This window comes from Halichoerus grypus, chromosome 8 (genome assembly GCF_964656455.1).
Source record: "Halichoerus grypus chromosome 8, mHalGry1.hap1.1, whole genome shotgun sequence".
Taxonomy (NCBI): domain Eukaryota; kingdom Metazoa; phylum Chordata; class Mammalia; order Carnivora; family Phocidae; genus Halichoerus; species Halichoerus grypus.
This window is the reverse complement of record NC_135719.1, coordinates 60,724,977-60,747,374: the sequence shown is the minus strand read 5'-3', so window position 1 is coordinate 60,747,374 and position 22,398 is coordinate 60,724,977. Positions and strand designations below refer to the sequence as shown.

General features: G+C 47.0%; 1 protein-coding gene across 1 annotated transcript in view; it reads right to left on the bottom strand.

Annotated features, from left to right (window-relative positions):
• The window catches only part of MYO5C (myosin VC), an 89,727-nt gene that overhangs the window by 24,381 nt on the left and 42,948 nt on the right, over positions 1-22,398 (bottom strand). Inside the window, exons 14-29 of the mRNA XM_036116647.2 lie at positions 22,184-22,267; positions 20,362-20,496; positions 19,822-19,919; positions 18,347-18,433; positions 17,770-17,881; positions 16,808-17,019; positions 14,511-14,676; positions 14,032-14,178; positions 12,417-12,581; positions 11,082-11,175; positions 8,382-8,445; positions 5,703-5,877; positions 3,689-3,782; positions 3,311-3,374; positions 3,145-3,225; positions 2,101-2,281 (exon numbers count right to left, since the gene is read on the bottom strand). Coding sequence (XP_035972540.2) covers positions 2,101-2,281; positions 3,145-3,225; positions 3,311-3,374; positions 3,689-3,782; positions 5,703-5,877; positions 8,382-8,445; positions 11,082-11,175; positions 12,417-12,581; positions 14,032-14,178; positions 14,511-14,676; positions 16,808-17,019; positions 17,770-17,881; positions 18,347-18,433; positions 19,822-19,919; positions 20,362-20,496; positions 22,184-22,267 — 1,959 coding nt within the window. The remainder of the gene's footprint in view (positions 1-2,100; positions 2,282-3,144; positions 3,226-3,310; positions 3,375-3,688; positions 3,783-5,702; positions 5,878-8,381; positions 8,446-11,081; positions 11,176-12,416; positions 12,582-14,031; positions 14,179-14,510; positions 14,677-16,807; positions 17,020-17,769; positions 17,882-18,346; positions 18,434-19,821; positions 19,920-20,361; positions 20,497-22,183; positions 22,268-22,398) is intronic.

Genomic DNA, 22,398 nt, shown 5'->3' with positions numbered 1-22,398 from the left:
GAAGAATTAGAAATATTTGAATACAAAACACTTTTGTCTGTGAACTTCAAAATCTCAGAGCTACTCAGAAGCAAACTAGACCGTCTGGGTGTTTAGCCCCAGGGAGCGTACGTCTGGTATTGCTGTGTAGGAGAGCCAGTCAAGGCATTAGGCTGGTTTGGCATTATGGTTTTTTACCTCAAGATCTACAGAGTCACAAGCAATACCAGCACGTTTGGAGGGAGTGGCTCTCACACAGCTACAACCATGATATCACCAGGGTCTCCTGGGGGAGAAGGAAGTCACTGTCTGGGAGGCCGTGTGGGGGCTCTGCTGAGGTTAGCCGTCCTCTTCGGCCCAGGCCCAGAGACGCCACCTCCTCATCTAGGTACACGAAAATCATCTCAAAGAGGTGCCTCCGTGCCCTGTGAATTCCAGGCGGTGCACGGCTCTGTAAGTGGAGGTCTGGAATGATCCAGTATGTTTCACAGTCCTCCGTCCTTGTCTGTCTGCATCTTTCTTTCCTTTTCCCCTTCCCCTTCCTCCCTTCCTCCCTTCCTCCCTTCCTTCTTTCTTTTCTTTCTTTCTTTCTTTCTTTTCCTTCCTTCCTTCCTTTCTTTTTCTTTCTTTCTTTCTTTGTCAGAGAGAGAGCACAAGCAGGAGTGGCAGGCAGAGGGAGAAGCAGGCTCCCCACTGAGCAAGGAGCCCGATGCAGGACTCGATCCCTGGACCCCAGGATCATGACCTGAGCCGAAGGCAGATGCATAACCAACTGAGCCACTCAGGCATCCCTGTCTGCATATTTCTTTAAATGTCACTCACCTCCACCCTCAGTCAGGTAAATAGTTTTTCTCTCATCCAAGTGTATAAAAACACCTGTGCCTCTGAAGTGCACACGAAGAATACGTGTTTGTGCATTTGGATGCACGTTCTGCATTGTTCCTCAGTAAAGTTTCATCCAAAGGATAAACAAAGACATGAAGGTCCTTAACCACTGCTCCACACGTTTGCTGTGCCCAGGGTCACATCTCCTCACCTGTGACACAGCCCGGAGATTTCCTAATACTCTCAGGTTAGGCAGAGGAGAAGGAAATGGTAAGAAAGCTGAGAAGGGGTAGCCAGTGAGATGGGTTCTTAGGAAAGCATGGTATCCTGGAAGGCGGCAGAACAAATAGCAGGGAGGAAGAGGGAGTGATTAACGTCACCAAATGTGGCTGAGAGATAAGATGGGGGTGAAAAGGAGCACTTTGGGCTCAGCCGTGTGCAGGCAGCGCTGGTCAGTGGTTGGGGCCTATGAAAGAATGGCGTGGCTGTGGGGGAATTGGGAGGTGAGTGCAGAAATCTGTTAGGTAGCCACTGAGAAGCCTGGCCAGCTCCCCCAGAGAAATGGGGTGGTGGCTACAGGTGATTTGGGGTTAAGAAAGGGATGTTCTTTTTTAAAAAAATATATTTTATTTATTTATTTGATAGAGAGACAGATAGTGACAGAGAGAGCACAAGCAGGGAGGAGAGGGAGAAGCAGGCTTCCCGCTGAACAGGGAGCCCGATGCGGGGCTTGATCCCAGGACCCCAGGATCATGACCTGAGCTGAACACAGACGCTTAATGACTGAGCCACCCAGGCACCCCAGAAAGGGATGTTCTTTCAGTCAGGAGATTCCTCCAGCATTTCTCCAGGGCTGAGGCCTGAGTTAGAAGAAAGGATGAGACAAACTCCGGGGGGGAGAACCGGCATCACGGAAGAGAGAAGTCCTTGAGAAAATGAGTTGAGAAGCACAGAGGGATAGACCTGAACACATACCCCACTCCAGAGTCATCCTTCTACCTTAGCGTTTTTGGTCACTTTCCAAGGGGTTAGAGCTAGACTTAAAATACACAGATTTAAAAATACATGTGCACATCACAGAATTTGGACCCATCCTATGGTAAATAAACCCACTTTCAAATCAAAGTGCTCTCCAGCCTAGGGTAATTTTATAGTTTATCTTCTGACCCAGTTATTTCACTCCAGAAAACATAATTCTGATCCATCGTTTACTGCCAAGAAACTGAATTTTATTCCACTAACAAATGACATCTCTAGAATAATGGCCACCCCGGGGCCCCACGGCTAAGATCATACCATGTTTTCTGATGTTAGCCTGGTAACTTCATGACGGATACTTTCATTGATGTCAGTCTCCTCTCTAAATAATTTCTGCAGGTGGTTGATTTCTTGACTTAGATGCACCACTTTGAAGTTCAAAGCTTCGATCTCCTTTTCATAGCAGTCCTTCTGGGACTGGAAATGGCTCTCCAAAATGCTGTCAGAGGAGAGGCCAAGAAATGAACCACATGGTCTTTGTTCCGCTGTGCTGCTGACCGTGAGCGTGCACATGCCCAGCAGTTACGAAAATTCACAATGAGAACCATGCTAAGGACACAAAGTTTACATAGATACACATAGTGACAGGCTACGGAATTTGGTACGTAGAATTATAAAACCCTTCTGGCCAGTTAGGGAGCATTACATGGCATTAATATGCAGTTAACGGTAAAAAATTTTAGACATTATTAAAATTACACATTAATAGTTTAAGAATATGTTCTGTATGCAACAGTAGTAAATAGACATTCATTATGCATCTGTTAAACTCAGAGAATGTACAACACCAATAGTGAACCCTGAAGTCAACTATTGATTCTGGATGATAATGACAGATAAATGTAGGTTCATCAATTTTAACAAATGTACTACTCGATGGGGATAGCAATACTGGTTGTGTGGGGTGAGGGCAGGGAAATCTCTTAGAAATCTCTGTACTTTACGCTAAATTTTGCCGTGGACCTGAAATTGTTCTAAAAGACAAAGTTTGTAAGTAAAAGATTACAGCAAACTCCTTAAATCTAAACATAGTTATATCTCTATAGTAACACTGGCTACTTATTTCATATAATCAGTTTTCCCTGTACAGATTACAGGTCTTATGACTCAGAAGTTTATCCTATAAAAAGATTGTTTTTCATTATCAAGCTCATTACTTAATTCTTGAAATATTTCCAGCAATTATTAGATCATCCCACTATAAGGAATTCCCTTTGTGTCAAATCTGTGGAAGATAAACTTCTGACTTTCCAATATTCATTATCTCTGAAAATCAAAAAGAACTCTGGGGGAATTTCTCACTGTGTTGCTTTCTTTAGTCCTTCATAAGCAAACCAAAGTTCTCCATCCTCATTTAAATGTTCCAAATCTTCCAACGAGAGCCTGGAAAATAAGGGGAGTAAGAAAATCCATCATCTCACTCGTGTGTTACATGTTTCTAAAGGTTTGGTAATGCGAAAATGATTACCTGCTTCTAACATCTTCAATGTCATAGCTTTCAAGAAGTTGTTTGGTGATCTTGGACATCTTTTCTGAGGGGAAAATGCAGAGCTGGTATAAATGACATTTCTGCATGATATCTCTTCTCACATTCCTTTTTTTGGTCCCACTTTTCTAGATTTCACAGAGTGTCCAGCTAACCATACCATCAGCTAACCTACCAGCTATTCAACCAATCAGCTAACCAACCTACCAGCTATGAAGTCAACCAGCTATTCAACCTGCCACATGTCCAACCAACCAGCAAACTAACCGGGCTCATACCAAAGGATACATTTCCTTAGCAGTGACGCCCGTGATAAACTCAGTCTGCACCCATGGGCTCAGTGACTGGTATTTTTCTTACCTCTCATTTCCTGTTTCTGTGACTGCACGTGTTTCTCCATGTCTATCTTCTGTGTCTGAAGAAGCTCTATCTCCTTTTCAAACTCAGAGATTGTCTGTATCACAGCAATGACCGTACCGGGTGAAGAAAAAGTAGCTGTTACAGCTTATGCCAGACAAAGAGAATACTATTACAGTATCGTGTATCTACCCAAGACTTCCTCACCCAGTTAGGATCTTGTTAAATCATCACTGCCCACACAGTGTGGCCCTGAAGCATGTTTAACTGCTCAAAGTATTGTTAACTTAATCTCAGACATAGTTGGTTATAACAATAGAATTAGTTTCCTTACTACATAAAGGGAAAATAGCTCCTTACTACAAGGTTGAGCTGGGCTGGGGAGGAAAGGGGCTCAAAAGAAGTAAAATCTAAGGGGCTGAATTCTCTTTCACTGTATGATGAACTCTTGGATGCAGGGATGTGGGCAAGCCACCACCATCATAATTGCGGGTTTGGGCTCCCAGCAGGTGTAAACGTGCCACAGCGGCTGAGCCAGGGGTACCCAGGAGGCTGGGAGTTGGCCGTGGGGGTGCAATCAGGGTGCACTGAGGGGGAGCACAGGTTGTGGGGAAGAGGCGGTATTCTGCCTTTATTACCTCGAGAGGGCAGCCTGAATAAGGATCACAGGTGTGAGGTTCTGTAGCTCTGGGAGATCTGCAGCAGGAAATAACCTCTCCGTGATCTTTTCTCAGTTAGTCTAAGTGTTTAAGGGCTGCAGCTCCAGTTTCTTCAGAGGGTGAAGAGGGAGATCCAACTGACATTTACCGATCACTTTACATACACGACCTCATCCTTATAATAGGCCACACGGTGATGGAGTAATAATTTATAGATGAGAAAACGGGGGCTACAGGAGGTGAAATGGCATGCTCAGGGCCACACAGGAGGGCTGATGGGGCTCCAGGACTGTCCAATCCAAAAGCCCTGCTCTTGGTAACGTTTCAGCAAATGTTCCAAGTCATAGATGTATTTACTTACAGACTGATTGTTTATTTTCTGTGAAAATCAGATGAATCTTAATATACCACATCAGAGGGTTTGGACCAAGTTTTAGCTACCAAAGAGGAAGCGAGTGACAAATAGTGGGACCTCACTCCAAGAGCAGCCATATGATGTCCCAAGATGCAGACTAGTCAGAGGACACGACTCCCATGGATTGACGTGAGCCTCGTGTGACTCTGAAGAGTGAAGCAGTCAGGGGAATACGTGGTCCTCCCTGATCCCACAGTCCAAACTCCTCCTTTTCAACAATAGGAAACCGGGGCCCAGAGAATGTGGGCAGCTCTCCTGTGAAATCAAGAGGTGACCCAGATGGGATTCCTAAAGTTCTTCTAAGCCATGCGTGGCTATTCCACGACTGTCACAGAGAACATTTGCATAATCTTCATAATATTCTACTAACATGCATTTCATTTACTTAGTGGAAGCTTAAAAGCTTTCCAAACTTACACCGAAATGTTTTGCATTGAAGAACATAGGGACACTCGGGTTTGTGTTTTCTGGTAGGGAAGGAATTCAGCTAAGCCTCGGTTGTCCAAGCATGGATCATTGCTTTTGTGGATTTTCTGATAACTATTTAAAATAAAAGATTCTGATAATAAGGTAATTTAATTTTAACACAGATATTTATAGAAATATAACAACATGATGGAATGTATAAGAAGGGTTTAGATAAAATTTATCATTTAATTTGAAAATATTCTCTAGGTCAGCATATTTGAATAACTTATATAATTTTGAAAGAGTTGGAAAGCTGACTTTTAAAAAATGAAAACCAATTATTGGTGAGTCAAAGGCAACTTGGGGGTTCATCCTTAGAAAAACTGGAGAAATGAGGGTTGTTTTGACTTTAGCCTTTATACAGATTGCTCTTAGCTACCTGATCCCATGGGAGTGTGAAACTGCCCCCTCCATGCAGCTCAAGTAACGTAGCCCAAGAGCTCATCTGCAAGTGAGAAGCACCTTCTACCTTCACCTGTTTTCTCAGCTGGGCCACCTCCCCCTTTAAGCCATCAGAGGTGACGCGTTCTTCCTCTAGTTGGTGCTGCAGGTGCGTTTTCTCATCCCTGAGAGCTTGAAGGTCTTCTTTCAAAGACCAGATCTGCTTCTCATAGTCTTGTGTTTTCAGTTCAAAACTTTTTTCAAGAAGTCTAGACGCAAAAGAAAAGAAATAATTAATTCAGGATTTCTCTAAAGTCCTTACCATGAATTAGAACAATACATCATTTTGAAAATAATAAGAAGAGACTCGGAAAGGAGACAAGTTAATTAGGATCCACTGTGACAGTTCCAATAGACAATGGCCTTATTTGTAGCTGCCAGTTTCCTGTCCCCTTAGGTTAGGGAAACTTCTTAGACCTTCTGATCTGAGAAATGCGGCTCTGCTATGGCCACACAGAGGAAACACAGGATAGGGAGGCTGAACTCAAAGACTCGGCGGTGGTTGCGATACTCCATTCCTGAAGCCACCCTAGTTCTGTGGGCTTCCCTGGGGTCTCTTAGAGGGGCCCCTTCCCTCCGAAAAGACCTTGGCACATTCTGCCAAGTCTTGGCCCATTCTGCCAAATCTTGGCCCCTGCCAAGTTCCACGGATCCTAGAAGGGTTTGGCTAGGTCCTAAATAAGTTAATATAGCCATTTAATATGACAGAGGGGCCAGCCCTTCAAATATTCTACAATAAACTGCAGCAAATCCAGGTGCCCCAAAGTCCATGGAAACCCAATTCCTTGTGAGACAGTTGCTCAATTAAATACGGGATGACTGACCAAGAAAATAACCAGAGAGAGATACGACCCAGACCAGCCCACCCCAGAGGGGCCAGCCAGAACAGAAGCAGTCCCAGGGGCTCCAGGAGTTTATTAAATCATCGCTCTACTTGCTAGGCTCTCATCTCCATTCATTTTATGACTGGCTTCGTAGCACAAAGGGAGAACGCCCAGGAAGAGAGTCACATTCCCAGTAGGTTTGTGTTTCATTTCCTTTTATAGATATTAACAAACTTAACTTTGTTTTCAGGTGTTTCAAAAAACCACAGTGCTCCTAAGAGGGCAGTAAAACACCCTCAAAGAAGCAAACTGCAGCCAGCAGTCTATGCTGAAAGAATCGCAGACTTGTACCTACGCTGGTCGGGAGTCACCCACAGGCTGTGGGCATCTGGACACTCCTCAAGGGTTGTGACAGGGGCTAAAACGTCCCCGGTCAGCTGACCAGGGACCAGACCAAGCTACAGGGGAGTGCTGATGAGGACTGCAAAGAACTTAAAGGGCCCTGGCCTCAGCCTGCCTCTCCAAACCCCTTCTTGAAGTGATTGCTCCCAAGTGGCCCTCGTACACAGTGAGACACCAAGAACTGAGCCCCTCTCCTAGAGTTGAGAGTTCATTGAAAAATAAAATTTTCTTTTTCTTTTTTAAAAATTTTTAAAAAGATTTTATTTATTTTCTGACAGAGAGAGAGACAGCGACAGAGGGAACACAAGCAAGGGGAGAGGGGGAGGGAGAAGTAGGCTTCCCGCAGAGCAGGGAGCCCAATGCGGGGCTCGATCCCAGGACCCTGGGATCATGACCTGAGCTGAAGGCAGACGCTGAACGACTGAGCCACCCAGGTGCCCTGAAAAATAAAATTTTCAAGGTGAAGAACCCAATCTCCCTATTTTAAAACTCACATGGGGCACCTGGGTGGCTCAGTCGTTAAGCGTCGGCCTTTGACTCAGGTCATGATCTCAGGGTCCTGGGATCGAGCCCCACATCTGGCTCCCTGCTCAGCAGGGAGCCTTCTCCCTCTCCCTCTGCTGCTCCCCTGCTTGTGTTCTCTAACTCACTCTTGCTCTCATATAAATAAATAAAATGGTTTTAAAAAATAATAATAATAAAAATAAAACTCACATGGGATCATGAAACACGTATCTGTAACTCTTGGAGCTCTTCGGTGACATGCCCGCCACTAACGTTTTGGCATCCTGTTCCTTACTAAGACTCAGGCTCTTCTGCCAATGAGGTGGGGAAGTTGTATATCCTACCACCCCAGCTCTGAGCCTTCCAGCCCCCAGCAGAAACATGCCAAGAATATTTTGTCTCTCCCCAACACCCTGCCATGCATCCCTCCTTTGAGATCTAAAACCTTTGAGTTGACTCTATAAGAGAAGGGAGTGTAGACTGCAGTCTTTACAGATTAGCAAAGCGTTTGGCACCGAGACAGGAAAGGTGGGGCTGGTAGAGTACAAGATCATGGGGACCTGCCTTAACTATTGTGAGGTGGGTTCCGTCCCTTATTGCCCCCTAGAGTCAAGTTAACAGACACAACACACATGGGAGGGAGGCAGGCTTATTTCCTAGGCAATAGTTTTACTTCTTGGACCTGATGGAAGCTGAAAGGGATGGCAGTGTCTGAACTTCTGTCTTAGCAATGAAGGGAAAGCGAGAAATTCCTGGGGGCCCACTGCCCAGAGCTGCAGGACCTGTGCTGGGCCTGAAAGGTGCACCCTGGGGGACTCGGCTCTCACACATCTGAATCTCTTGCTTCCTACAAATATTCATCCCTCCCCTCCACCCCCCCGCTTTCCTGTATCTGTGGCCTGCTATCTGCAAGCTGAGAAGCAAAATATAAAACAGGAGAGAGAGAAGGAAGCCATAGCTTTAAGGCAAACTAGATTTCGTACATTCTCTGTTGTTGTTCTTTTTGCACATCATCAAAGAGCTGCTTGGTGAGGTCGTCCATTTTTTCTGTGAAGAGAGAATGCTCTTTGAAATATGTCTGCAAACCAACGCCTCGATGGTTTCATGTCACATGTAAGAAAGCACGGCTGTGATAACAATCATGAGTAGGACTTAAGATGGGAGGGTAACTGTCACTTTTATAATTTAGAAATTAGAAATACAGACAAGAAGGGGAAATAATAATTCTCACAAATTGGTCATGCTGGAAATGTGTGAATAGTTTCATTTATAGTACTTTTTTTTTGGTCTATTATTTGTTTAAAAAGGCATATTGGCTTTGAGATAGTATATATTACTATTAAAAGTACACAGAAACCCTTTGGGAAGAAAAATCGTCAGTTCATGATGGGGTTTCAGTCTTGGTACTGTCGATGCTTCAGACTGGAAAATCCTTATTTGTGGAGAGGGGCCCATCCCGTGCGGCGCAGGATGCCGAGCGGCAGCTCTGGCCTCTAGCCACTGGAAGCCAGGAGCTCCTCTGCTCCAGCTGCGACCACCCAGACTCTCTCTGACGAGCCCGCACGTCCCCTGACAGGGAAAGGGGAACCAAAGTGGTTCTCTCGGCTGAGAACCACTCATTCATGATAACCAAGGAAATAATAGAGTGTCTGTTTTCATCTGGGGAAGAGGAAGTCTGACAAAGCGGCTGTTAGCATCTCAGTACGAGAGTCTCTAACAATAAAGCGTAGGTTGAGGCGACATTGGACAGCCGGGCAATGATCCCTGCGGTTCTGGTCATTCTGAAGCCGTGACAGCCCCTGGTTCCCAACATGTCCACACACAACAGGTGCCCTTACAAGTGGGGGTAACCCATCAAAGTCTGACATCTCTATCTGTACTTCATTGACACCCCATCCTTGACTCCTACCTCATTCTGAATCCTGCCCCAGAGGGAAGCCCTGGGAGAAGGTGATGAAAGCTACCCTAAATTACTTGATAAAAAAAAAAAAAGCCAACAATATTCAAATGAGGTATCAAATGTCCCTGAATCAAAATGACTGCCTCAGAATGTCATGAGTCAGTCAGAAAATACTAGAAAAATGTTTAAGCTTTAATTTAGAAGTCAGTGTATTTGATATAATTTCAATTTTCAATTCACTCACAGAATTGGCTTCAGTTCTGGTGCTTACTAAATCCTAGGCCATTTGCCAAAGGGTGAAAGACGTGCCCAAATGTGACTTTCCTGTCCTGGGAGCAATGGGATGGCGTCCATGTTGGAATCTCAAAAAGGGGAAACGTGTGATAACATCCCCTAGTCACAGGTCCCAGGGTAAGCTTTTCACAAAACATTGTTTGCCATGTGTAGAGAGACCCATAGGAGAAGCAGCTCATGAACACTGGGTTTGAAAGTTTTCAGGCACTTTTTAGGAGGAAATATAAAATTATGGACCCAAATATGTCAGTGCTGTCAAATATGTAATTGTAAGGACACACTTATAGGAATTTAAATGTTCTTGTGGGAAAAAACCCACTTAAAATTAGAAGAAAGAGCAAGTACACCCAGGAGCAGTATATTGTAATAAAAAAGGTAGAGGTGGGCAAGGCCTGCCTTAATTCAGGTCCGACATTTACTCAGGTTTACTCTGACCTCATGAGCTCATCGGCGCCCACACCATCAGTCCTCAGAGACTGGGTGGAGGATGCGCGTTATCTGTAGCAGGAGGTCACTCCCATGCTTGCCATCCTCTGAACAAACGGCCTTTTCTGCTCTGCCGGCCGGGACTCGGGATGTTTATTTCTTCCTACTGACATGTCTTTCTCCCATACTCTGACCCAAACCCCCAGGGCTCCTGTGCTCCTCTGGATCCCAGGGTATCCACTCCCTGCTGGGCCTCCGGTGTGTGCTAGATCCCCAGGCCTGAACTCCCATGCCCTTGCTGCCCCGTCAGAGCTTGTAGGAAAGAGCCCTGGACAGGACAGATGATCAGGTGTGGACATTTAAACCATCTGGTCAGGAACCGTCAGATTCCCGTTCCTACTGGGACTGAGCAAGTGCTTGCAATTAGCACCTGAGTCGGACAGAGCTAGGCTAAGGGTGGCTGCTCACACCCCTGAAGGAAAGTGGTACCACTGGATCCAAGGGTCTGCATCCGGCAGCCCGGGGTGCTATGGCTCAAGGGCTCAGCAGGGACTGCACTCAGAGCCAGGGCAGGAGCAGAGGAGGGGGTACCACTTACACCAAGTCATGGACAGATCTGAAATTTGACTACAGATCCTTGGCCAGCAGCAACATTACTCCAGCCTTACCCTCCCTGTGCATCAGGATCACCACAAAGTTTTTTAAAAATATAGATGTCTGAACCACCCTGGCTGTACCATGCACAGACACCATCTCCTGATGCAAGAGTTCCAGGCCGATGGCCCAACCATCTGTATTTAGCAAACGGCCCAGGCAGTTCTGAGACAGGGATTGCTGTGCCGTCTAACAAAAGATGGCAATAAAACGGAAGAGTCTGCAGGGTAATGTTACCACAAGTTAAATACAGTTGTTCCCTGCGAGGCAAGAAATGTTCTCATCTCACTGGGAATACATCAAAGATTCCTGATTCTGCCTAAAACTCAGTTCACACCCAGTAGTTATTTCTCGAATGCCTGGACAGGTGAGCACATGAAAGCACGCATCGGGCCGCCTTGGGCTCTACCTTTCAGCTCTTCAGTCTTCTCTTGGAGCTGTAGTTCTATTTGCTCTTTTTGTATTTCCAGTTCTGAATTATGCTTCTGAAGCTTTGCCAATTTCTAGTGAAAGGAAGAAAAAAAGCTTTTTAAAAACCTCACTTGAAGTTTTGTCAGTACAGCCTTTCTTGGTGAAAGGCTGCATTTTTCTCCATCCATCCATCCATCCATCCATCCTTGCATCTACGCATCCACGCATCTATCTGTCTCAGCTCCTTTCCATGGCGAACAGCCAGCGCCGGCCCACTGCAAGATGCTGCATTCCATCTCATGCACAAGGGCTCCATGTGACTTCAGGCAGACGCTGGTTCTCAGCCTGGCCCGGCAATGGCCGAAGTCAAGGAGAAACAACTAAATCCAAGGTCTCCTCGTAGCCAAGGAAATGCCTCTGTCCTTTTCTGGAAGCTTCTCAATAGCCAAAGTATTTATATATTTAATATGATATAAATAATTTATGATATAAAGTGGATCCATCAGGACGGATGCGATCAGGACAGAAGCTCTACTATTTTAGCTTCTCCTAGTGAAGTATCTGCTGAGCTGGCAGCTGGGCCCCTTGGTGCTGACGGCTGGTGACCGGCAGTGTCTGCAACGCGGAGGGTGCCCTGGGGCTCCAGGCTGCCACAAACTGGGCGCTCTAGGACTTTGGAAAGTACAGGAGAATAGAGGGTAATAAATACTACCTCTTCAGAAAACGGCAGCTCACACCTGTGCAGGGCTCTGTGGTAGGCACTTGGCTAAATGATTTCATCTGACAATTTTATTCTCACAACGACCCTGTCAGTCCCTTTTTGTTATTCCTATCTTACATCAGAGAAGGTAAGGGACTTGCCAAGGTTGCCCAACCAGACGGCAGCAAAGACGAGATTTGAGCTGGGGACATCTGATCTCTGCCTACTGCTCATTTTACTACACCATGGAGACGAAAACCTGCCCCAAGCTTTGCACTGCTGTTCTGGGGAAGATCCTTCAGGGCACACACCAGAAGGACAAGTGACCGGGGACCAAGATCATCCTGGAAGAGAGGAAAGCATCTAGCCAGGGCTCCTTCTCTTTAAAAGGGCTTTCATCAGTTCATGATGGTTGAAAAAAGAGGAAACCTTATGTTGTACGTCTTGAAGCATGAGCCTCCTCCTCTTCCCCCAGATTCTAGGCCTCTGACCTCCCCTCCCCTGAAAGGTAGGCTTCCTTTTTTGATAGAAGCCAACAGCAAAAATTGATCTGTTCTGCAGAAATCTGCTTTGTGGGAAAATGCTGTGCCGTGACCTCTTGCATGGATTTCCATAATCACAACCAGCACAGACCTCTTCCATGGCAGCCTTGTATTTCCTCCCCTTCTCCTCATAATTTTGCCTGTGGGCAGCTGCTCTGTCCAGCTCGGATTCCAGTTTCTGAATCTTCTCCATGTCACTGGCCCGAAGAGCAGCCAGGCTGGTCAGCTTCTCCACCAGCCCATGGTTCTCTTTGTTCTAGAGGAAAAAACAGCAGATGTTTAGGGGTTTATCCAAAATAAAGAAGCTGTTCCATTTGCCTCTCACAACCTTTGACATGGTATCTAAATCTATCAGAGCTTTATCTACAATGATCCCACTTATCATTATGATGGCATGTATGAGCATCTTCATCCCAGTGCAAATAGCAAGGCAGATCTGGTCAGACAAACTTCCTGAGCTGATGGCACTTTTAGTGTGGGACCAGCCCAATCTTGGAGCTCCAAGACCCTAGTGCTATGGGATATACTGTGTCCCCTGCTGCCCCCCAAATTCACATGTTACAGTCCTAATGCTCAACACTTCAGAAAATGACTATATTTAGAGATAGGGTCTTTAAAGACAAAATTAAGGTAAAATGAGGTGATATTGGCAGGTCCTAATCCAGTATGACTGGTGTCCTTATAAGAAGAGATTAGGACACAGACACTGAGGGAAGACGGTGTGAAGAAACAGGGAGGAGACTGCCATCTGCAAGTCAAGAAGAGACAACTCAGTAGAAACCAGCTCTGCCAACACGCTGATCTTGGCCTTCTAGCCTCCAGAAGTGTGACAAAAGAAATGGCTGTTGTGTAGGCCACGTAGGCTGTGACTGTTTGTTACGGCAGCCCTAACAAAGGAATGTACCTCGCATGGAGCCCCGGCAGCGTCGGGACTCCCAGGGGCCCCGCTCCCAGCTGTCACGGCAGCTCTTTGGTGCTGATCTGCACAAGCCACATAACCTGAGGCCTGGCGCACAAGAGCACAATGAGAAGCTGCATCAAAACCTCAAGGGTTTTTTTGCACATTCATCCTTTCATTAAGGACTCCTATGGCATCGTTCATGGCTAAGTTTCAAGTTTACCCCAGGAGAAGCTCGGTGTTATTTGGGACAGGCCCAGGAGTGAGTTTTATAGATCTGGATACTGCATATGCCACAGCCCTTCCCCACTGGCTAAGAGCATGTGAATTTTGTTTCCTACCAGTGGAAATGGTATGAGGAGTCTCCCCAAAATAGGCAGGGCTGCAGGTAGACCATATAGACCTCTGGGCAAATTAAAAAGAAGTAACTCCTCTGAGCCAACACAGTCCTGAGGGAGCACGGCTTGGCATGCCGACATCTTTGTGCAGGTGAGAAAAAGGCACCCCTGCCTCAAGGCCGCCCAGCTTTGTACCAGGACACATGGGTTGGCAAAAGCAAAGCCAACCTGGATTTCAGCCCCACTTGCACTCTTGGGCAGCTGTCCTTGTGCAGTGTACAACCTACACAACCGCACAGAGCAGCCTTTTACAGTGTACTTCTGTTTTCTAGATCGGGTGGTCCACATAAACTATTTGAACCTCCTAACACATGGGCATAAATCTTAACAGCGTTAGGTAAGGAATCGGCCCAGGACAAAATAAATCGGTTAGGAAAAGTACATATGAAAGATACATTATGCACACCTACCTGATCTTCTAGCTTTTTCTGCAAACGCTGGACCCTGTAAGTAAGCTGAATATTGAGCACGAATCGCCGGATACTCTGGAATCTACGTCTGGCCAGCCACGCCCGTGCATATTTCTGAAGGATCACAGCCTTGTGTTCCTCCAGCATCTTTAAAACAAGATTTTATGAAACACAGGTTGGCTCTCTACTGTTTCTCTCATCAACTCCTCCAACATTGAGAGACGCAACTATCAAAATATTCTCAGAGCGTAAAATACAAATTTCTTGTAATCAACCCAGAGTCCTATTACGCCTAGATCTTCGAAACGATGACCAAACCGACCTGTAGTGGACATGTATGAACAGACACTCAGATACCAGGACTCCCTGTTCTCTATGAAGGTCTTCATGCAGAAAAAGAACCATCTCACTATGACTGGTGAAAAATAACCTGAGCCCTGGGGAACCCGTGTCCTAAGAAAGCACGGGGTCAGCCATACCTTTCGATACCTCCTCCTTGCCAGGAGCCCTCGGGTGTAGGCCTGGATGGTGATGGTGGCCACGCGAATCAGCTGGTACAAATTGCGGACGAGATACCCACGACAGTACTTCTGAATGATGATGGCTGCCCATGCTTCTTTCAAGGCTGTTGCCGTAACAGCTTTCCTTGGTTAAAAAGAATGCAGAGTGAACCTGTTATCCACAGAGCACGGACTTCTATGGGACAGTGACGAGATGGCGCAGCATTCCACCGAGGAATAGTCAAATGTTTTGCATATCTACCCATTAAACTCTAGAACTCATTGACTCTAACGCCCGCGGGAAGTCAGTCTCATCACCTCTCCTTTCACCCTGATCTGAATGTGGACCTGCTCCAGGCCAGGGGAATGACATGGCAACTTGCGCACTCTTCATATTCAGGTTGATCAGTCCACCGTCACTCACATATGTGAAAACAACTGGGCTTTGGCATTTCACCTGCTCATTCAGCCTCGTGGGAAACCATGCTAGAAGCTCTAGATCAGGGATTGGCAAACTACAGCCCGGGGACTAATTCTGCAGCCTTCTGCCTGTTATTGTCCAGTGTTATGAGAATGCGGCCACACCTATTATCTGTGTATTATCCGTGGCTAATAACAGCAAAGTTGAAAAGTTGTGAGAATCTGCATGGCCCCCAAAGCCCAAATAATTGGCTCTTACAGAAACAGCTTGTCAATTCCTGTATAAAGGACTGGAAGCAAAGACAAGGCTCTCACCTTCAGAGTTTACAACCTCATGTAGCAGACAGATTTATAAATGGCCAGGTGGGATAAAAGGAAAACTAAAGTAACTACCAATAGATCTGTAAGAGAGATTCTGCCTGTGAGCTAGGCCTTGATGGAAAAGTAGGATTTCTGGAGAAAGTGAGGTTGGAAAAGGCATTTCAGGCTAAGGACCAGTGAACACACGGACACCTAAGCAATGCCTGAAATATTCAGAAAAAGAATTTGGAACTGTCAGAATATAAGATACATGAAACAAATTAGTGAGGTTAGAAAAATAGAGACCATTTGTTATTTACAAAATATAGTTATTGAATGTCCACAATGGTGTATGAAAGCAGGGTCCTGGATCTCCCAGAGCTTCCATTCTCATGAATGCATCTAGGCCATTGGGGGCCTTGAAAGCCATGTCATGACTGAGTGTAGGAAATAGGGGTCACTGGAAGCATTAAGGGCAAGAGGAGGGCAGTGGCTCTCACAGGCCCTGCTTCAGGAAGACAGGCAGCTGGGGGAGGCTGTGCTGTGGGACCAGGAGGCAAGCAGTGGTGGAGGCCTCATGTAGGACAGGGGCATGGGACTGGAATGAAGGGACAGACACGAGAGGTAAGCCGGGGTAAAACTGTCAGGCCACGGCGATTCCCAAACAGAAAGGGGGCCTGAGTTGGGGAAGAAAATAACCCTGGCTTTTCCTGCCCTGGAGATGGTTGCTGTCACCTGACCCAGGGGCACGGGAGGGCAGGCCTGGCTGTGTATATGTGTCAGACAGTCATCTGGGGCGGGGTGGCAAAGCCCAGTTTGGAGCACGCAGAGATGAAGGCTGTGGAGTGCCAGTCAGGTCTAGAAGCCCAGATGCTGCTGGAGGTCAGGCCTCCAGCTCAGGAAGAGGTCGGGTTCTGTGACACAGCCTGACCCTTAAACAGCTGCCTTCTCAACTCTCCTCACAGCACGCCAAGGAGGGAGGCAGCGCGGACGCACGCTAGACACACTGCTGTCCGGAAGGACGCCATCCCACTGGCAGCCCGGGCCGGCCTCTGGGGAGCACTCGGTGAGGGGTAAGATTGGTGGAACTGCCCTCCACTCAGCCATCCCCTCGGCGGGCGCTCTGTGTTTGCTGGCAGAGCCTTGCCATGGACCCCTCGGGTACGGTCGGCCGCCCACTCTCTGCAGGTAGGCTGGTCAGTGGCTACTCACGGCATCTACGTAGGGGCTGCACCAGGACCCTGACTGCCTTCGGCATTTTCACTTCCCACAGAAAAAGGGCCCAGTCCCTCTACCTGGTCTCACTTCAAAACCCTGATCAGAGCTTCGGGGTCCTAGGGGTCACCTCTGCCGTGGGAACGGTAGGCAGGGTCAGCACTACCTGCCCTGAGGACATGATCTTCTCATCTCCAGGCTCACGGCCGGCTGCAGGAGGGCACCCACACACATCTGCGCCCCCCAGGAGAAAGGCCGTTCGTCCTTGACAGGCCCCTCCCCACAAGGTGAGCAGTCACCTGAGCCACACCATGCCCCCCGCTTCCTCGGCTCCAGGGTACCTCACAGTTTGCTGACCCCGGAAGTATTGCTGGATTGTCAGGGCAGCTTGTCTTTCTCGGAGGAACTTTTTTCTCTGGAGCCAGCCACGGATGTGCTTTTGTATCACAACACAACTCTGCCTGAGCTTATCCAGTCGGAGTTTCTCTAAATAGGCCACTTGTCCTGCTCTGAAGAAAATTTTGGTTTTACCAAACTGGTACTGATTAGAATCCTGGAAGAGAAAAAGGATAGAATCAGAAATAAAATCTTTCAGAGTTTCTATAGTATTTGGAAAAGATGTTTAGAGATTCAAAGATGCCAAAACATTGTTATTTTGACACATATGTTCATTGACATAAAGCAGAAAATTCTGATCATGACCTCGAAATTTATTTTTTTGAGATGTCTGTTTAAAGCCACTGGGGAAAGAAATGGACTTGAGATTCAGGGGTCTGTCTGTGGGGTGAGAGGGGTGTGTGCATGCTCGGTGATTCTCAGTTGGACCGTTGGGAAGCTTCAGCTTCCCACGTGTGGTTTCTACAGGAGAGCAGAGCCTGGAAAGGTCTGGTTTGTCTTCACCACCCCTTTCCTGGCCATGGTACCTCTGTCCCTACTTCCTTCCCATCACAACTTACTGCTGCAGCAATGACCCAAATCCACACGGAGTGGCCTATCTGGGACCCTCCTGGGGCAGAGACAGCTCAGTTGACCGTGTGATATAAGCTAGGCCCATCGAAGCTCCTTAGATTGTGGGAGGACAACATAGGGTAGGAGGACTCTGAGGGAGGCCAGGGTTCGAGTCTGGGTCCCTAATGGTGACTCCTACCCTCAAGAGATGATGCTCCCGTGAGCGTGTCTGCTCTGACCCAGCACACAAATGCTCGGGGCTATTTTCTTCTTTGGCATTCATGACAATACAGTCCTGAGACAGGCGGGTAGGGATGGGAAGAGCTGGTCATTCCAGGAGCTGAGCAAGACTGACCTGGATGAGCCTGTGTAAAACCATTTTGCACACCTCCTTTTTATCGCTGAAGGAAAGCTCCTGTTTGGTCATGAGCACACCGTAGCGACTGTAGAATTCGATGTATGTCCACCTGCAAAGTCAAAGGGGATCTAAGGAGGCGTGTCAGAAGGAAGCGTGGCATGTCTGGGGATCCCACTGCTGATGCGGTGGTGGGGGGGTGGAGTCAGTTCTGGGATGATGGCACTGACCTTTGACCTCACCCTGAGCACACCTGCGCGCCCCCCATACCATATTTCCGCTAACACTCTGCCCCAACAATTGTGCTCTCCTCCCCCTTCGGCTCCCTCTCCCAGGAGCAGTGGGGAGGCAGCGGGTGGTGTTCACTAGCCGTGGGATCTGGTGATGGGGTGGTGGCAGCCCCTGTCCCACACATCGCCTGTCAGTGGCCCTCCTCTGGCCTCCGCAAAGCACAGTGGGAAAAATCTTGGGGGCATCTTATCCAAGTATCTGACAAAAAGCCTGGCAGCCGCTCCCTTGGTTCTCAGCAGACCTGAAGTTGGGCATTTTCCCCCCAAAACAAGGAGTGACAACGAACCTGGAAGGGTAGCTCTGCGCACTAATGCGAATCGTCTCTAAAACGCCGCAGGCTCGCAGCTGCTGAACAATCCTTTTGGAGTCGAACCTGAAAGAAGACGGGTATTAGGAGATGGGTTAAGCCGTCGTGACGGACAAACGTGCCCACGAGCAGCGTGGCAGAGCCGCCTGGACGGTGCGCCCTGGGGAGTGGGGTCCGCCTCTGCGATCCCACCCGATCCCCACACCGATCCCCACACCGATCCCCACGCCAGGCACCCAGCAGCTACTCCATGGATCCCTGTCGGAGGGGAAACGAAAACAGCAGCTCCGCGAGACTTCCGGAAGCTGACCGAGGTCGCGGAGAAAGGAGCGACGGATTCTGACAGTGGAAACAGGGAGAAGGCCTTGTAAGGAAAGGGCCTTTGGTTCAGCTTCGCATGACAACCCGAGCAGAGGAAACGTCCCCGCCCGCCTCGTCCAGGTGCCCACGTGATGCTAGAATTCCCCTCACAGGACACCCTCCGGCTGAGGTCTGAGCGTCTGGTGGCCCACGGACACACTCGCCACGTCCGGGCCGGTCACGCCCCTCGGACACCTCTCCGCTCTAGTCAGCTCAAAGACACTGCAAGGCCGCTCCTGAGCCTGGGGGTTCCCCGGGGCGCCAGAGAGCAAGTCTCACGTCTCACGCCGTGTTTGAGGGCGAAACCTCTGTTCCTCTACCAACTTTCTTTCAAAAAACAAATTTTCTTTTTTACTGAGGTATAAATGACAGGCAGCATCACAGGAGCTTGAGGTGTACAACACAGTGACTCGGTATTTGTATATATTGTGAAATGCTCACAGTAAGTCTAGATCACACCCATCTCCATACAGAGTTACCGCAGTTTCCTTCTGTATCGAGGACTTTTAAGATCTACTCTATTTTTTTTCAAAGATTTTATTTATCTGAGAGAGAGAGTTTGAGAGAGAGAGCGCGCACGAGCACAAGCGGGGGGGACGGCAGGCAGAGGGAAAGGGAGAAGCAGGCTCCCCGCGGAGCAGGGAGCCCGATGCGGGGCTCGATCCTAGGACCCTGGGATCATGACCTGAGCCGAAGGCAGATGCTTAACCGACTGAGCCACCCAGGCGCCCTAGGATCTACTCTCTTGGCAACTTTCAAACACACAATATAGTATTATTAACTCTAGTCACCATGCTGTACACAAATTCTTCTTATAATCAAGGAAACGCTCTGGCTTTCTCAGTTGCATAAACTTTAGTTGTAGACTCTTCTTTCAAAGCCAGCCCCTTAGCTTCATCCTGGAGACAAGGTGGTTTAGCCTCCTTAGAGGGGCTGTGCTGGTTAAGAGTATATGGAAAGGACGGAGTTGTTCTGAATCATTAAAACACCCAGAAACAGTAAAGTTCAAGAGAATACTTGACAAACAAATTCTCCAACATCGTGACAGACATGACCTCCTCAGTGTTTTCCCTCTGCCGCACAGGAACACTTACTCAAAGGGTAATTTTTCATCATTTGGCTTGATGCATCGGACATAGTGGGGTGTGGTCGCATTGAGGGTTTCCATGAGCAAATACAGAGAGCTGCGGAACTAGGAAACAAGGTCAGAGAATAAAGGTCACACTGAACTTGATGCTCAAATCAAGGCCAAAAAAAAAAAAAAAGGCCTAACCTTGGTAAATTAAGGAGAAAAGTTAACTTCATGCATAAACATCTACTGTGAAAGCTCTCAAACCACGACTGTGATTATTAGCATGTCCTATGTTCTGGACAGAATGCTGCTCTATCCAATTCTCCCAAATAGCAGGGAACTTGGTAAATCATGTTATTGTGTGAACGTGTGGTTGGCTCAGGTGTGTGTAGCCTTGGAGGCTGAGGTATGATGATGATGAACTGTGGCTTTTCTTTGCACTTACATGTATACTAGATGTGAAGCAGCTCAGTGCCCGTGCCCAGGCCTGGAATGTGGGCCCTACTGCTGCCTGGCTCCCTGTGGGGCCCGGCCCCCTCGCCCTCAGATACTTTCTGGGTACCTTGCTCCCCACTGTGGTCCGGAATTGCTTGTTGTTTGGCTTGATGACTGGCTTTGCAGATTTAACGGTGATCGCTGAACTGAAAGGGGAAGGAGGAACCGGATGTTCTTGAAAAAAGTTGGCACAGAGATGAAACTGGAAGGAACAGAGAGGATTTCAATGTCCAAAGGTGTTCACTCTCAGTCGTCACCTGATACAAACCACATAAATGGTCACAACAAGCCCATTTAAAGTGAGGTTAGCAGTCTTGACCAATCTCAGCCAAATCTGAATCCCACAAGAGGACTGTCCTCCCTTGAGATGACGCATGGCTTCTTTCCAGGAATATGAGCAGAGAGGAAATCTGTGTGAATGTCTGTATGGGTGTGTAGGTCTGTATGCTGTTTCTACACCTGGAATCTCCCCCCTCCTACCTCACATTTTCATCCCTGCACATCCAAACTCTAACCATTATTCGAGGTTCTGTTAAAATATTTTCTAGCTCTATCCCCTTCACTTGCTTAGATTAAGGTTAAAGAAAAAAAAAGGTAAAAAAAATTTGTGCCCTAACTCAAATTAATTCCAATTTCTTCTAAATAAGATAATCTTCTTCTAAGATACTCATTACTTTCTACCATGCTTCAATTACTTCTTCAAGTGTCTTTTCTTCTTAGAGTGAAACTCATTTTTTTCTTTTAAATCAGACATTGACAATCTCCTTTGGAGGAGAATCCCTGCCTGACGAATCCTTATATGCCCCTGCTGTGAAACCAGTGGGTCTGAACATCCCACACCTCTGAGAGCCTGTGTGCTGAGCACAGAGACCCATCTGTGCTTTCACGTGATCTGTATCCATCTTCTAGAACGGACCCCGGGGTACGCTTGGGGGCGAGTAAGCAATTGGTGAATTAAATCAACTAATTTTGTACACAAGATGCAGGCCTTTTCCACACTGAATTCTCTAACATAAATCAGTTTTAATAACTGAAGTTGTCATGCCTGCGACTAATTTATGATGGTTAGGGGAAGGGCTCATGCTCATTTGGGAAATTGTCAAAATACCTGAATATCAACAAAGGATTGGGGATCTTTTATTTTTTTTTATTTTTTATTTTTTGGATTGGGGATCTTTTAAAAGAAGAAAAATAAATATGATCTAACCAAATACTCACAAAATGAAGGCCTGTGTATGGAATATTCTTATTCTCAAATGTTCATAAGGAAATATTCGAAGAGGAAAAGAAAAATCCAGAAGTCATTCCTTTGGTGACACTACTCCTCATACGGAACTGTGGATTCGAGCAGCTTGCACATTGGAGCCCACGCCCCTTTCACCAGGTCACCCTCTCTCTGTCTTGCCCTGGTTTCCTTTGGACGCTTAGCACTACCTGCCATTGCTACTTACGTGGTTAGGATATGTCACTCCCTTTAGAATGTGAGCTCCACAAGGGCAGGAACCCTGACCGCCTTGGTCACTGCTGTATCTGGAATCTGGTACCAGTGCTTGGCACATGGTAGGTGCTAAATAAATCTTTGTGAGTGGATGAATCAAATGTAAACTGTGGTCCTTTAACTGGTTATATATTAGCTATCCTTCTCTGGCATCTGCACATTTGATTTCTGATTTTGTATCTAGTGGATATTTATTTGGATGCTTTCAGAAGCTTGATACATATTTTAGTCCCAATTCTGAAACAGTTATTTTTTCTATGTCTGAGCTACAGTTTGCCACTGCAAGACAGTACACACACCCACATATTTCTTATTCTTTCCTGATACACATCTAGTCCATGTCAAGTTACATAACAAATAACATTGATTACCCTCTTAGGACCTTACAAACCTTGCTCGCTCTCATGATTTCAACCAGCATGTCATAGACAGTATCTCTGTTCTTCTCAAGGAAACCTTCACATTTATATTCTACCTATGCAGAGAAAGGATTTAATTATTTCCAAAGAAACAAAAGCAGACAGCATCTAAGTACCACAGAATTGGTCTCTTTTTCTTTTTTAACAATGATTAATGAAGGGGCTAAAAAGGCAATCTTCTAAAAAG